At 40.0% G+C, this 16744-nt stretch overlaps 1 protein-coding gene across 7 annotated transcripts in view; it reads left to right on the top strand.

Moving 5' to 3' along the window:
• The window catches only part of SMAD2 (SMAD family member 2), a 75064-nt gene that overhangs the window by 14950 nt on the left and 43370 nt on the right, over positions 1–16744 (top strand). For all 7 annotated transcript variants that reach the window (XM_045065604.1, XM_045065603.1, XM_045065602.1 and 4 more), the window contains one exon: positions 7631–7919. In XM_045065604.1, the coding sequence (XP_044921539.1) occupies positions 7684–7919 (236 nt within the window). In that variant the 5' untranslated portion in view covers positions 7631–7683. The remainder of the gene's footprint in view (positions 1–7630; positions 7920–16744) is intronic.

Below are 16744 nucleotides of genomic sequence, written 5' to 3'. Positions count from 1 at the left end.
GAATTAACTAAATGGATATCATGTTCAGCAGTGGTTCATGACCCTGAATTTAGAGAAATAGAAAAGAATAACATACGGTAAAATGTCTGTTTTAACTGGGAGAGACCAAAAAAATTAGGTTGCAGTGTACAGTGTGTTTCTTATGGTGGCTCTTCTTTTTGTTCAAGTTTGAAAGTTTCTTCCCTTGAACCTGTCTCACAACACCTGTAAGAAGATATACATCAGGCCACTCATGGCAGCTTGTAGGAGTGGAGAATTAGAAACAGCCTGAATAGGAATCAGAAGGAGAAAGGACAGTGAGCTCTAATGGTCAGACAGTGCAGTGCTATATGACCTGAAATGAATGAGCCAGAGTACAAGATTACATGTATTATCAGCATGGATAATAATAGTGAAAAAAACAATGTGACATGAACAGTATTAAAGTTTCATATAGAAATTTATAAAATGCAAAGATGTACGAATACAATATGTAGCAAAACCATTAAGTGACGATGGGGGAAAATCAGGGTGGTGATGATCTGAGAATCGAGGAGGAGGGGAATGGAAATCGAAACGTATTTATTGGGGCTTGAGCTGTATCCGTCTATCATGTCTTATTTCTTACAAGTACCACAGAATGTTAAGAATTGACAGAGCTAGGTGTGAGGCCCAAGGATGTTTCCTTTTATTTTTTTTTGGTATGACTGAAATATTTAACTTTATAAGATAAACACTGTAAGTAAAACCCAAGGTATTTGGAAGAATAAATAAGTTCAACAAGATGTGTGAGACCTTTCCAGAGAAAATTATACAACTTATTGCTGGATAGTAAATCCAAAATAAAGAGAAACATATCATTTTTATAAACAGGGATACTCAGTATTATAAATATGTTAGTTCTTCACAAATTAATGTAAGTTCATTGCACTTGTAATCAAAGTCCTATGGAGTTTTGGTGGAGCTTAGACTAAACTTAATATCCCTAACATCGATTTGAAAAATAAGAGGGGCTCACCCTGCAGATAATCAGCTTACTAGAAAGCAGGGGTAAGTAAAATCCTGTGATACTGGTGTAGGTTTGAACAGTTACAATGAACAAAGTACAAAGCCCACAATCAGATGTTGTTTCATATGGAGCGGTGTGAATTACCAGAGAAAAGATAACTATGTAGTACATTGCCCTGACAAAGTGGGCTATCCTGCCAGTAGGTGTTTAGGTCACTATCTCAGCCCTTAACCAAAACCACATTCCTCCTATGTTAGAAAAATGTGAAAATGTGAAAAGCAAACTGTCCCCCAGAATATCTAGGGAAGAATATCTAGGGAGGAGTGTCTTTGTACCATCTGGCTCCTTCACGCTTCACATTCCTCATTTGTAAATAAGGGTATCTACCCCACTGGATGCTTGTGAGAGATGAGTTAATGCTTACCCGGTGGCTGAGCCCAACCTGTTGTGTCATAGCTCCGGCTCTCAAGCAGCGTTGCCTACTGTGTTTGCCGGCAGAAAGGGATTTTGTTAGAAGCAAAGTGGACCATAAGACTGTAACATGAAATCCGTGTACGCTAAAGGTATAAGAAAATGAGAAGATGTTCTGAGGCTTTGGAGGTTTTTTTTTTTTTTTTTTAAATACATATGCAGTAATAGGGTTTATATCAAAATAAGAACAAGAAGCAAAGAAGGGAGTTGAAGACTACAAATAACATGAGCTGTAGTTTAAGGAAATATGTAGAGAATCCAATTTGTAAAACTGTGTTATACAATGATTAATAACTTGCAGGCTTTATTTGTGAATTTAGGATAATCAGACCTCTTACTTAACTGAAACTTTCCAGTGAGTAATCTTTGAATCCCAATTTTACTGATCTATCACTTGATAAGCTTTCTTACTGAGCTGTACAGATAAAGTCTTCCTACTCTAATGAATCCTGCCTTGTATGTCTCATTTATTGCTGAAATTAGTACACAGTTAGTATCTGAGCTTGTTTTTCAGTTCTTGCAGATGCTGGAAAAAATAATCTAACTTCACTAAAGTGCTTGCTGCCACACTGTGGAAGGAAATCTGTATTTTCTGCAAATGACTCATTCATATTTCAATAACTTGATCATAAGTCTAGTTTTCTTATTTCATTTTGTCTTCAGCTTAGAGCATATTGACATGGATTCCTTGAAAAAACCTAAATTCAGTCTATTAACATTTCAAGACTGTTGGCTAAATATATCTTAGCTATTTAAAATGCTCAACTGGTTGAATTGTATTACCAGCATTACTGAAAAATATTTTACCGAATATCATAATTCTCCAGAGATAATTAGCCAGGTGTCAGCCAGCCATGGTTACAGAGACATGACAAGTTGACGCTGGTAATTACATCTTCCAGAGTGGTCAGAAGTGCTCTTCTAGGACATGGGACACTGAGATCATGTGGTTGTACTAGGCCATGAGGTCACTCAGATGACCCAGAGCAGACTTAAACTTCTCATGTGTTCATTTCCATGAAGCAAAAAAAAAAAACAACTAAAAAGGTTTCATAGAAAACTTTTAGATCCCTAAGAATACATCTGAACTCCTAGGAAACATTTCTCCTCTAATAAAAGTGTGACAGAGAACCTGTTACTCAGATTCTTCCTACTGCTTAGAATCCTTTCAGTGTTGCAAATTCATACAGAAGTTTAATTTTTATTCGTACTTAGGTTGAGTTCTCATACATGGACTAATTGAACCAAAGGTGCAGATAGATGCATTTGGACAAATTCTCGTTATATTTTGCTTGTTCTGTCCGTTTTTCACGAGGAGCTCGGATCCCGTGCGGAGCTCACGCAGAGCTTTGTTCTAAGGCTGAAGTCGGGGTGGGCCCGGAGCTGGACCTGGGGAGTCCTTAGAAGCCAAGCCGGAGACTGGCTGCCTCTGCTCTGTGGCAGGACTGGGTGTCCCTGCTGTGCTTGGGTGCACTCTCGCTTGTGGGCTGACTACCCTCTCCCGAGCCTCTGTGGTCTTCTGGGCCTGTGATGAGCACGGGGACTTACCTACAGGCCTGTAAAGGCTGATGCTGGGGCAGCTTTCCGATTTGCTTTCGGTTAGTGGTTTTTCCACCACTCCACGCCTTCACTTGTGTGCCTTCGTGGCAGTGGTCTTGGTGACTCCTTTTCCCTACAGTGTCCACATCCACTCGGCCGGTGACGCGTGAATCCTCTCAAAAGGAACTGAAGGAATACTGCTGGCCTTAGCTCAAATATCTGGCTTTGGCTCTGTGCTCCTGGCACGCCTTCCCCTCCCTGGGGGCTACCGCGGTGCTTCCTTGGACCCACACTGTAGCAGTGGAGTTTTTGGTAACTCCTAAAGTGTTGTCGGCTTCTAGAAAACCCGTGCCAAACGTCCTGCCTGATGTTCTGTCCTCTTTCCAGGCTTCTGCTCTGGTGTCCCTTTTGGGGTACCTCTCCCTTCTAAAGGTTGAGTCGTAAGCGTGTTGTGTGTGCTCGGGTAGGACTGTCACGCAGCACTGAGGTGCATGTGGCCAGCTCCGTTGGCACGCATGGCGGCAGCGTAGGCGTGGCGGCAGCGTAGGCGTTCCACAGAAGTCCAAGGGTGCCCGCTCTGCCTTCTGCTGCCGGGTGGTCCCGATCGGGAGCTCTGGTGGATTACTACATGTGTTTGATAGAATTCGGTGTGTTTGCTTTATTTGTCAAGTTGTAGTTTTATGGAGTGGAGTGCTTACTTGCGTGTGTTACGGCAGAGTCCACCACCGTAGACAGCTGAATAGTGCTGCTCTCCCCCTCTCTCTGTTCTTTACCTACCCTGCAGATCTCTAGCTCTGTGCGAACTTTTGTATTGCTCTGAGCCTGAGTCACATAATCCTGCTTATTGGCTCCTTTTACATTTGTAGTATCTAAACCAGAGCTGGGCTCTCCAGAGTGCCAGGGCGGCATTTTGTTGTGGAGCTCCAGGAGATGTCCCTTAAAAAGTGTATCCGTGGCCGAATATATGAAATTTGGCTGGCTGTAGTGCCTCTTCTGGGAGATCCTCGGGACAGTCTCCTGAATTGAGGATGGGAACCTTAATCTCATTACTCGTTCTTCTCTTTTGAGGGAATGGATAGGATTGTTTATTAGGTTGTGACCATTTTTTTTCCTAGCAAAGTATACCAAGGCTTAAGTGTCTTTAGCGGGGAGACCATTTTGAGAATGGTCTTTTGAGAATCCAAAGTCTTTTTTTGAGCATTACACTTCTGTTTCTTTCTTTCTTTCTTTCTTTTTTTTTAGAAAATGTATAGCTTTATTACAACAACTTTACTACTGCAGTTTTCCATGGAGACGGTTATATCACTAGAGAACATACCTCTTTCTTTCCAGTCAGTCAGTCTGTCTTTCTTTCTTCTCTTTCTCATCTTACTGTGCTGGCTAGAACATCCAGTGCGTTATTAAATAGAAGGGGCAACAATGGACATCCTTGGCTTATTTCCAGTTACAAGGACAGGGGATTTAATGTTTTACCCATTACATGTTTTTCTAGCTCTAGGTTTTTCATAGATGTTCTTTTTCAGAATAAAGAACTTACTCCTCTTTTCTGTTTTTCTATTTCCAGTTTGCTGAGACTTTTAAATCTTATATGGATATCAAATTAACATTGTCAAATGCTTTTTTTATGCATCAGTTAAGAAAATCATAAAGATTTTCCTCTTTATACTATACATGAGGTGCTTGGGTTTTTTGTTTTTGTTTTTGTTTCTTTTTCTATGTCAAGACAGTTTTGCTCCCTGGGATAAACCCTCGCTGGGTGAGGATACTACCTTTTCTATATATGTTACGAATGTGACTTGCTAATATTTGTTAAGGATTTTTCCATCTAGGAGTAGCAGACCTTTGCTTTGTGTTAGTGCAGGATCTTGGGTCCAAGCCAGTTTCTTGCTCCTGTGCCAGGGTCAGATAGCTTTTTCCTCTACTCGTTCCTCAGCATCAGTGTGTCTTTGTCTGGGACTGGTGGTGGCTGTGTTTCCTCCCCTCTGCTAGCAGAGTAGACTGTGGTTATTGTTACGCAGTGAAAGGCTTGTTGGTGTGTGGTAGGTGGGCAAGTAGGTTTGCCCCCTCTCTTTCCTCCTCCCCCAACAGTACCATAGCTTTTCCTCTGCTCTTTCCCTTGGGCTCTCCGTGTGGGAGGCTTTCCTATTCTCCCTCCTAGCTAAAGGCTTTTATTTTATAGGACCTGCCCCTAAGAGCGAAGAGTTGTCTCTCATTTCTTGCCCCATGCCAGTCTTTCAGGCGATCTCAGCTGAAGCCCATGGAGAAGAGTTTGTGATGAGTGCAGGTTTCTTCTGTCCGGATCTTACACATACTCTTAACTATCATCCTAGCGGACACTCAGCCTTTATCTTTACGTCTGTCTTCAACATTGAGCCCATTGACTATGACTGTGCTTCCTTTGTATCTGTGGGTTGATACCTGTTACCATTTTTGATAAGTTCTTGGCTGGTATCTTTTCATGTATTTTTTTCTGCCAAGTCTCTCTTTCCTCTCCTTTTGGGACTCCAGTTAAACTGCAGTTAAACCCAGTAGACGTTTGCTCTTAGGTATTCAGAGGTCCAGAGTATCTGGGTGGAAGTTTTTCTCTTAGCTCTCCTGTCCCACCTCAGCCCTTGACAGCTGAATGTCTGAGGTCTCTAAGGTTGACTTCTCTCACTCGTCCTGCCCATTCTTTCCCTTCCTTGTCAGAGGACAGATTACTTGCATTTGAGGGTCTGAGACCATAAGCTTCTTAGGGCATCTCTCAGCCTTCTAGGCCTGTCTCCCGATCTTCGGCATACTTTGGCAAACATGCAGTGGAGCCCTGTGCGAATGAGTGGTTGGATAGTATAGGTTTGCTCTTTGAAATCCTCAGAATTTTAGTATGTCTTGTCAGCAGACATGTTGCTTTTAAAATTTACTAAAGAGTAGGGTGCTTTCTTCTTAGCCTCCTCTAGGTTAGGATTCTTCTCCCTTAGCCACTCCACCAGGTAAGAAACCGTTCATGGGCCTCGATTTCCTGTCTCAGCACTGTCTGGAATTTAGTTCGGTTTCGGTTACTTTGCATCCTGAGCTCTGATGGGTTCAGAAAACACTTGATTTTGTAGCCTTATCTGTCTTGTTTTTGTAGTCTTACCTGTCTTTGTAGCCTTATCTGTCTTTATGTGACTGTGAGGGTGAAATGATGGTCTGTTGTCATTTCTACATCCCAGTTAGAAGTGGGAGCTCTTCTACACCTTTTACTTCATAGCCTGGAAATACCTGTTTCATTCTAGCTGATTTTTTAATAGATTTTTTTTGTCTTTAAGATTTTATTTATTTATTTGAAAGAAAGAGAAAGAACAGGAGCAGAGGGGGAGGGGTAAAGGGAGAGGGAGAGGCAGACTCCCTGCTGAACAGGTAACCCATCGCAGGGCTTGATCCCAGGACCCTAGGATTATGACCTGAGCCAAAGGCAGATACTTAACTGACTGGGCCACCCAGGCGCCCCTGTAGCTATTTCTTAGAGCTGCATTTCTAAATCTTCACTCTTCTCAAGTCTCAGCTCTCCAGTTCCATCCTCAAGTGGTAAATGATCTTATCTCTTATTTTGAGACTAAAGTCATCCACCTTAAAATTTAATTATGGGGCTTGTGAAGAGTGTGGGGAGAATTCATGGTAGGCACATAGAAAAGTAAGCACATGACAAACTGAGATCATTAACTGGGGAAAAGAAAGAGTTGTACAAAAAGGGAAACATGATTATATAGTAGTTTACTAACGATCTCATCAGACACAAAACTACCTTTGGGAGATAATTATTAAGGTTGGAGGAAAGTGAATAGTTGTGGTATAAATCTTCACTTTCCAGAAACAGTAGATGATACCTAAACTTGATGTTTCAAGGGGTACCATCATGAGCCTTTTCCTCGAAGTATAAATAGCCAGAAACAAAGTTAAAAGATTTTAAGGAATTGTACCTCAGTGTGAAAAGAGGAAATATATTTGACTTTAGTTATGACGCATACTGTTTGTTACTTAGATAAAAATGAAAAAGTTTTTGAAAAGAGGCCTAACTTGAAGCCTTCTCAGGGAATCATAAAAGTGAAGCACACCTTTTCTTCACACACCGTTTTACCTTTATTTTTTAAAATTTTTGTTGTTTCCTTCACACATGATGCCTTTTCCCTTTTTACAGCTTTAGATTTTACTTTATGATACTTCGTTATGAAAATGTAAAACTTCAGGGAAAGTAGACTTAATACATTTAAAAAATACTTTTGTTAAGTGTCCTAAAATATTTGGTGAATTGAAAAAAACATTTGGTGAATTGGTTTTCACTCATCAGTGAAAATATCTTAGTTATTGACACTATTAAAAGTTAAAAATGAAGTAGTATTGGTAGTAATAAATTTCACCAGTGCTGGTACAGATCTTACCTGCAAAATTGTTGTATTTGTCCACTTATAACATGGTTTTGTTTTTTAGAATTTGTTTCCACAGTTGCTTTAAAGTAGTAAAGACATTGTTATTGGAGAAGAAGATGACTTCTGAAAGTCTGCGGTGATGATCTGAATTTCTGTCTCATTTTCAGATTTGCTTTAGAGACAATGTTGAAGTTATGACTGGATTTTAAAGTTAGCCTCTGAACGATCCCTTCCGTATCTTTTCTAGGTCAGGTAGAGGAGTGTCTTCTCTCCGTGCGGATTGCGGCCTTTGGTGCGAGCATGTCGTCCATCTTGCCATTCACTCCACCAGTTGTGAAAAGGCTGCTGGGATGGAAGAAATCAGCTGGTGGATCTGGAGGAGCAGGCGGAGGAGAGCAGAATGGACAAGAAGAAAAGTGGTGTGAGAAAGCAGTTAAAAGTTTGGTGAAGAAACTAAAGAAAACAGGACGATTAGATGAGCTTGAGAAAGCCATCACCACTCAAAATTGTAATACTAAATGTGTCACCATACCAAGGTAAGTGTCGCTAGAGCAGAACTTCTATGATCATACTGTTGAAAATTGCTTAAAGGAAGCCAAAGGAAGGTCACTGAAATTTTGTTACTGTCAAGTCACCTGTAAATAGTGATTATTAAAACATATGACCACTCTTTTTAACTTGGCGTTTCAGTTTTATTTGACCAGTTAAGACTTGTTTTACAAGTCATTTTCTTGACCAATGAAGTTTAATCGAGCAAAATAAAATACTTAGTTGTATTGTTTTATCTTCACTGTGTTCATTTACCTTCATTGCCTAAATGCTGCATTGTAGCTTATCCTCATTTCTGTGACTGAATGACATTTGAATAAAGAGTCAAGGCTTTTCCTCTCCTAGTGCAACCTGACAGTTTGTTCCTGCCTTGGTCAAAAGTCTTGTCAGTAAGAGGGTTAACAGAGGCAGCTGATACTGTGGTGAATTTTATTTATATAATTTTTGTTTTGAGTTGTAGCATTACTTCTTAGAACGGTTTAGGGGGCAGCTTCTTAGATGTCCAGGGAGTCAGAACCTGGCACAGAGACCTACCTACCTCTTGTCTTGGAAGGACCTGTTACTTAAGAGGTTGAAGTTTTATTAGTATAAATTTAATTATTTGTGGATAAGTACCACTATCAGAAATGCTGTTTCTTTAACACTTTCTTTAAGTAGCAAGTGGCTTTTCAGTGTTTGACTACTGTTGGTAGATATTCTAGGGGTTTGGGGAGTGGCAGCGTATAGAATTTTCTAAAATGGCTTCTGGTAGTGTTAGATGTGTGCTAGCATATAGCACATGAAACCATGCTCCTTGATTGACAGGTTTCCAGTGAGCTTTGGGAAATCCAGTCTGGATGCTGGATTGTTGAACTAGATCCCAGTAACACCAGCCTATCTACTTGCAAATACTAACAATAGAATGTTTCCTGCCTTATTTGGTAGGTTAATTATCCATTTCTTTGATTTTACTTGTTTTCACATATATCTTAGAGTCACTTTTTTGGTTTATGCTTTTGTTTTACAAATGCTTATGAGGGCCTGCTGAATGCAGGGCACTATTTCAGGCCCTTGGGGTATGGTCTGACCAAAACAAAGATCCTCCTCATAGGCCTAAATCTACACAGTAAGCAAGTGGACAGATTGATAATTTGAGATGGCAGTCAGTGCAGAGAAGACCATGACTGAGGGATAAAAAAGCTGCTTCGGATTGGATTGTGAAACTTAAACTGATCTTTGAGAAATAGCAGCTAGCTGAAGGGAGAGTCTTCTAGGAGAGGAAGGAGCCAGTGTAAAGACACCAGGTGAGAAATAGCTTATCATGTTGGACGATTTTAAAAGAAGCCTAGTAGAGATGAAGGAATGCAATACAAGTATAAAACTTGGAAGGAGTCAGGTAATACAGCATTGTAAGGCACAGTGGGAGTTTGAATTTTAGTCTAAATAGAAGAGAAAGCAAACAAGGCTTTTTAAACAGATTTAAAAAAATTTAAGTAGTGGTGTGTTTGTGGGTATGTGTGTGTAGCAGACTGGATAGTAGGTCTAGAAGGAGGGCGATCGGGAGGCTAGTAAAGTCATCTAACTGGGAGATGCTGGAGGGTGGACAGGCAATGGCGGCTGGGCGGACATGTGAGGTGGACAGAGCAGGATGAAGTAGGACTGAAAGGACTTGGTAATGAATTGGCCAAGAATAAGTCAAGCTACATTTGCTGATTTTTCATGGTGTAGTGCCTGGAATTTCAGTTCAGCAAACACTTTATTAAACACCCACTACGTGTGGGTGATATGCTCTTCCTCACAGGAGTTAAAGTACGGTCTTTGCTTTTGAGTTGCTTTTTAGTAAGGGAGATAAACTTCACAAATCATCTCATAAGTAGTGTAGGTGTTAAGAAAGGTGCGTGCTCCTGTAGCTGTGTCCGGAGGAGAAGAATTCTGCCTACCCTACAGCTTGTGGAGAGTTTCCTTCTCTCCACAAGGATTGGATTGGTGCCAGAGCTGAATCTTGATGGGTGTGAAGGAGGGATTTAGTCAGGAGAGGCCGGGTTCTCCCAGAGTGGCCTTGTTCTGTTGAGAGTGACTCCAGAGGGGCACGGTGAAGGGCACTGAGCCAGCCGGCTGGTGTCCTGGAGGAAGGCTGTGTAGGTGGTTAAGGAACTGCAAGGTGAGCCTGAACCTGAGTGGTGATGAAGGTTGAGTCTCTGAAGAGTCTGAGCACGGCTTCTGGCTGCAGGGAGGAGAATGATTGTGAGACTGGAGAGAGTGGGCGCGGGGAGACTGGTTGGTGGGTTCTCTTCCTCCTCAGAAGAACTGTGTGTACCGGAGACCGGGCGCCGCGTCTCTGCGCCTCAAGTGCTCCACTGAGATGGCCTTGCGGGGCGGTTCTGGCCAAGCTGAGAGGGGAGCTGGGCGGGCCCTTCCTGTAGGGAGACCCAGGGACGGTAGGAAGCAGCCGATGAGGAAAATGTGTACAGGTCACAGTGGTCATCATGCTTTTCCTATTTTCCATTCTTCTACTTATAGCCGATTTTAAAGACTTTGTGTATTCTAGGGCTTTCTGATCGCTAAAACAAATTCTTTTTTGCTCTTTTACCTAACAGTGAAAGTGGAGTGGTGGTTGAACATTACCGTGTTTTACAGTCAGAAGTTCTTTAAAGCTTAGAAACTTGGTGTGTCTAATTTAGTGGGTGGTTTTTGGGTAAGTAATGTAGATTTCTTAAGCCTGGTTGTTGTCGATCAAGAAGTTTAGGCTTCTTTTGCTATGGTTTGGTCCCATACGTTTATAGAGTTTGCTTTGTTTTTAGTACAGAGCAGTTACTGTTGTGTTAGATTATAGGTTATTTCTTAACTACTAAATGGTCTTAAACGTTCAGTCAACTGTTTAAATATGTCGACTGTAATGGTTGGGGAATGGGGGCAGGAAAGGTCCATTATGGATAAATCCGAACTATAGTTTAGGCCAAATTATTTAATATTTGGTCCAGAATGGATTTACTGTTTGAGTTTATGTACTTAAATTTGCAAGAGAGTTGTTTATAAAAAAATCTTAAGGTTTTACAAACCTAAAAATACAAAGAAGTTCATTGGATGAAAAACGTGAAACGTAAATTACCTAGTATTTAAAAATGGCAAATATTTTCTGTTAAAATACCTGTTGTATCGACTGTTAACTATTTCTTCCCCCACAACCCCCTTTCTTCTCATCTTAAAGTGGGACTAAATTTAGGGCAGTACTAGTCCTGGCTCCATGCCCCTCATATAATTACTCAGGCTTCATAGTTTTGTCTCTGAAGGGATAGAAGCTATAGTTACACACGTATGTCACTGCTTCTTCCCTGTTGTTGAATGTGGTGACACAAAGTGGTTCATTGGTAGAACTTCAACTGTCAAGCTGCAGTGAGCTGACTAGTATAAATAAAGCTTCATGAGGCTTTTATATCTCCAACATTTTTGAGACCAGGGAATGGAACACAACTAAGTCATAAAATGAGAATGACATTGATATTTGGGTAACGAATCGATCAGAAGAAGAAAAAAGCTTTTAGTGTGTATTATCTACAATAAACCAAAATCCAAACTGCTATAGGGTTGGAGACTCTAAAGTTAAAAGCGAGGTCTAATAATGGCAATTTTATAATATCCATTATATGTGAATGTGTAGGGATAATGAATTCATTTTCATAAACATAAACATGGGTGGTGCTTTGATCATGAAATCAGATTTTTGATGTTTCATCCTAAGGAAATGGTCAGGAATATGGTCAAAGGTGGCTGGTGTTCATTTCTGTTGTTTGTAATAGTGAAGAATTAGAAAAATCCCAATCCTGACCCTTAATTTTCTTAACTCTAATAATAAAGGAAACTTATCAACTCTTTTTTTTTTTTACCAGAATTGAACATGTATATTAAAGGAAAAGTTTATACCAGTGTTACTTATAAAAATAGATAAAAAAATTATAAACAAATAACCAGAAACTAGAGTTACTAAAAACGAAGTGATAGAACCATGACTAGGAAATTTTATTGCAGAAATGCAAGTGTAATTCAACTACAGACATCTATTAATACAAGATACTTCATAGTCCTATTTAAGAAGAACTCTGATCATCTTGATGAATCTAGAAAGAAGTTTTTAAAAAAAAAAATTTAAGATTGTTTTTATTTGAGCAGGAGAGAGAGTGCTTGCACATGGGTGGGGTCGGGGAGGGACAGAGGGAGAGAGAATCTCCAGCGGACTTTGTGCTGAGCAGGATCCTGAGATCTTGACCTGAGATGAAACCAGGAGTCCAAATCTTAACTGACAGAGCCATCCCCATGCCCTCTAGAAGGAGATTATTATAAAATTCCATATTTATTCATGTTAAACAAATTAGAAATAGGAATTTTCTTAACTTGATAAAGCATACTTCTAAAAATGTTAACACTTAACCATGAATCGTGAATCTTTAGAGAGAATACACCAAATTGTTAATAGTAATTATTTATGGATTATCAGGAATGTCCTATAGGTTTTCTTAATATGTGTACATATATATGAAAGTGTTTTTTACTTTTATAGCTAGCACATTTAATTTAAATGTTTAAATTGGACTTTTGGGCAATACTTGAACTATTCTTATTTTTACTTTTTTTACCCTTTGAAGTCAATTTTTCTGTTAAAGGACAGTTATGTTTTCATTCTATTAACATTCTTTTAGAAACATATACATTTATATCTGTATTTTCCCTCAAAAAGTATATTCCTTAAAAACAAAAAGTAGCATGTATACATGTTGAGAATTCACCCACATGTGATACGTGACAAATGTCTCCCCTCCCGTAGTGTGCCCAGTCCTTGCCCACTTTCTTTCGTCAGAAGTCATTGTGTTATCTGCTTCTTACGTATCCTTTCAGGATAATATGTTTCTTTTTAATGCTGTTACTGATTTTTGGTTTTGTTTTCCATCTTCTAAAGTTTTAAACATAAGAGTACTTAAATAAATGTGGATTGTCAACTTTTATTTCTAAGTTCATATTCTTCCCCTTTTACTTTTCTGTATAATGCAGGAAGAATTAAAGAGAAGTCTTTTTAAACTCAAGCAGTGGTATCCTTCAATTCTTCTTAAACTAGTTCCTTTTCATTTTTCAGAAGGGAGTAAGAATAATCCTCTGTCCCTCGTTCATAGATGGATATATAAAATTTACCAGTATCTGTGTGTGTGTGTGTGAGTGTGTGAGAGAGAGAGAGAGAGAGAGCGCTTGTGCGCATGAAAGAAAGAATGTGAGAGAACTCTGAATTTGCAGTTTGGTCACCTGTTTTTGAGTCTGCTTCAGTCTTGGGTGAATGTGGATCCTGAGACATGTGACTGCATTTTACTATTTCGTAATCTGTGAAAAGGGGTGGTAGGTACCGCCTCAGGATTTTCTCAGTACTACTTTTGGGTCCTTTGAAATAATGTAAATTTGGTGTGTGAATTGTGAAGCACTGTAATCGAGAATGTGATTTATTTGAAATAGTTACAGATACTCCGTATGTTCGTTCCCCTTCCAGTTTCTCTAGGAGGACTTAAATTGTAGGCATTAAATTGTATTGTCTATGCTTGGGAAGAGTTTCTGCCAGGCGACATTGCATTAGGTAGAACGTGGTTTATTTAGATGTACAGCATTTATTCATAAAATCCAAACTGGAAACATTTTATAGCTGCAAATGAGAACGTTGAAATCATGGTCACAGCTCCCTTCTATCAGCCTCAGGCTCCAACTTGTCATTTTCTGTGCATTCCCTGTGTCAGTTGTGAAAGCACTTCTGGTGCGCTGTAGGGCCCCGTGAAACCAGTTTGAAAGGTGCTTTGCCAGACCCTTAACCTTTATCTGGTACCTACATTTACTGTCAGGTGTTTTGAGGACACTTCTGCTGCAGGATGCTGGGATTGAGAGCCCTTCTGTGTAGAGGACATATTCTTACATAGGACATTTTTAATCATTTACCTTATCAGCAAAGACAGCCTGCTGTAGGACTTCTGTCTCTTCATAGAATTACTGAATTGAATCCAAATTCATTAATCTTTGTAAATGTGGTGTTTCACACCTGAGGCGCTAAGCATCCTCTCCACTTCTCTTGCCCCATTAATGTACTGTCTTGGCTTAAAGAATACATTCCTCAACCTAGCTAATCTAATAGGCATTTAAGAAATTACAGCCATCTTTTGTTTTGCTAGCATCTTTGGTCTGTTTCCAGTTTTATCTGGATCCATTCCAGCTTGCCCAGACCGTTTCTGTGTTACTAACCACATTCTGGGAGGATTGTAATTATTGGGGAGAACATTTAACCATACTGTTTACTCCTTCTCTTTCCTGTCTTGCGGTAGAGTGTTTCTGGGCCTCTGTGGTCCCCACTAGTGATTCACAAGTAAATGTACCACCATCTAAGGGCCTGAAATAGAAAGCACCCCACATGGACCGCAGAGATGGAAAGTAATAGTAAAACACTGGGTTAGGCTACCCTGAAGTCTGGTTTTAACTCCTCCCCGGTACTTAGGCTAAAATGACTGGATACCACATGTTTCTTATCTTCTGTTCTTTTCATTCTTTTATTTTTCCTTCCTTGTTCAGTTTGGATATTTTCTTTTGACTTAACTTTGCATTTACGGATCCTCTTTTATGCTGTGTTTAGTCTGCTGTTAAACACATTCAGTGAGTTCTTAATTTAAAATCCTGTGTTTTTCTGTTTTAGCATGCTCCTTTGATATTGTAGGTTCCAGCTCTCATTTGAAATTCTTCCTCCATTTCTGTTTTCCTGAATTTTCTTTAGTATATTTATAATAGTTATTTTAAAGTCCATCTGCCAACTCTAGTATCTGTCGGCCTGCTTCTATCATGGTCTGTTCAGTCTTTTAATGATCACATTTCTCTGCCTTTCATGTGCTGTGTAATTTTGATGGTATGGCATATATTGTGTAAGAGGGAATGACAAGTGCTGCAGATGATGCTTTCCCCCAAAAAGTGTTTGACCTTTCCTCTGTCTGGTGGATAGAGGGGCTGATCCTCTGAATCTCAGTGGGGATTGAGCAGGACTGGGGCTCAGTTGTCATTTCTTGGGCTTCAGTGTACCACTGTCTCATACCTTCTCGAATAGGGCTCCCCTGGGATTGTGAGAGGCCCCCTGGTAGGCCTTTATCACTTACTGCCCCAAACACGGTGGGAGATTCACTTCTGTCCTTTCCATGGTTTGAATTTGACTCTTGAGCCTCCTATGGATTGCAGCTTTACAACCTGGCAACCATCTTTGAGGAAGGAGACTCCTGTGATTGTTCAAACTTCTGTTATTTTCTTCAGTAGAGTTTCTCTTCCCAGACCAAGCCCGACCCACATCCTGTTCCTTGAATCTGCATATGAGCCCTGGAAAGGGAATGACAGGCAGTCCTCAGTTCACCGAGAATATATTCCTCATCCTCCTTGTGAGTGATTTTATTTATTTGAGGGAGAACATACGCAGGGGGAGGGGCAGACATGGGTCTGCATCCTGGGATCCTGGGATCATGACCTGAGCCCAAGGCAGAGGCTTAACTGACTGAGTCACCCAGGTGCCCCATTCCTAGTTACAACTTTGATTCATCCTGATCTGGTTACTTCAGCAGCTATTCTGTCATTTTGCTTTTTTTTTTTTTTTTTGGTGGTGGTGGTGGGGATATCTTTTTTTCCTCTAGTTGTTGCAACAGTAACAGTAGCCTGCTATGACCTTCTTGTATCTTACCTGGAAGTAGAATTCTAACAGAAGGTTCAAATGGGAACTTACACAGTGTTTATTCAGAGACCCCCAAACCTGAGATCAGTAGATTGCAAGTAACCTGCATTCAGAACTGAGGAGCAGTGGACCGTTCAGATGCAGAACTTGCAGACGGGATTCCACAAGACAGCTAGGGCTGTGATAAACCCACCCCCTACTTCTAGCCCCATGCGGGCTCTGCTCAGCAGGGAGCCTGCTTCCCTTCCTCTCTCTCTGCTTGCCAAATGCATAAATAAAATCTTAATAATTAAAAAAAAGAACTATGTAAGACTTTGGTTAACTCCCTCCTCCCACACTTTTTTCTTTTATGAACTTTGCTTTATTTGTAGGACTTTATATGCTTGTAGGAAGATATAATTTCTCCCTGACTTGGTTTACTTCCAGGTTTGCTAGGCCAGTGCAGGAGAGCAGGTGAAGGAAGGCTAGGTTTGTCCTAAGGACAGTGTGAAAGTTCAGAGTTTGATACTGAACAAAAACTTAAAATGAAAAGTAATTTAAGAAATTGAGGGAATTTTTTCCTCATTGTTTTTATGTAATGCTGTGTATAATTTGCATTAAGTTATAAAAATACATTTGTCTGTGTATATTACCTATACATTATAACTTCATGTGAAAACATTGTCAGCTTTAAAGTGTTACACAAATGTGAGTTGATTTTTATTTTATAGGATGCTAATTTTTAAAATTATCAGATTAAAATTCTTTCTTTACAACCAAAAACAAGCACCACAAAAATGTATGACTTAGAAAGTTGAGTTTTTACAGAATTCTATTCTGTATTGCTCTTCTTATTTTATTTAATTTAAAAGATTGGAATGATAGATTTTTTAAAAAAATATTATTTATTTATTTGAAAGAGAGAGAATGAGAGTGAGCACAAGCAGGTGGAAGAGCAGAGGGAGAGGGAGAAGCAGACTCCCTGCTGAGCAGAGAGCCCAACATGGGGCGCGATCCCAGGACCCTGGGATCATGACCTGAGCCGAAGGCAGACGCTTAACTGACTGAGCCACCCAGGCGTCCCTAGTTAGATTTTTCCATTAGGATCTTTTTTTGTCATTTAGGATACACTTT

Source organism: Mustela putorius, unplaced genomic scaffold (genome assembly GCF_011764305.1).
Source record: "Mustela putorius furo isolate JIRA1106 unplaced genomic scaffold, ASM1176430v1.1 tig00003858_pilon_pilon_pilon, whole genome shotgun sequence".
Lineage (NCBI taxonomy): Eukaryota > Metazoa > Chordata > Mammalia > Carnivora > Mustelidae > Mustela > Mustela putorius.
The sequence above is the reverse complement of the archived record's forward strand: the minus strand, read 5'-3'. Positions and strand labels throughout refer to the sequence as shown.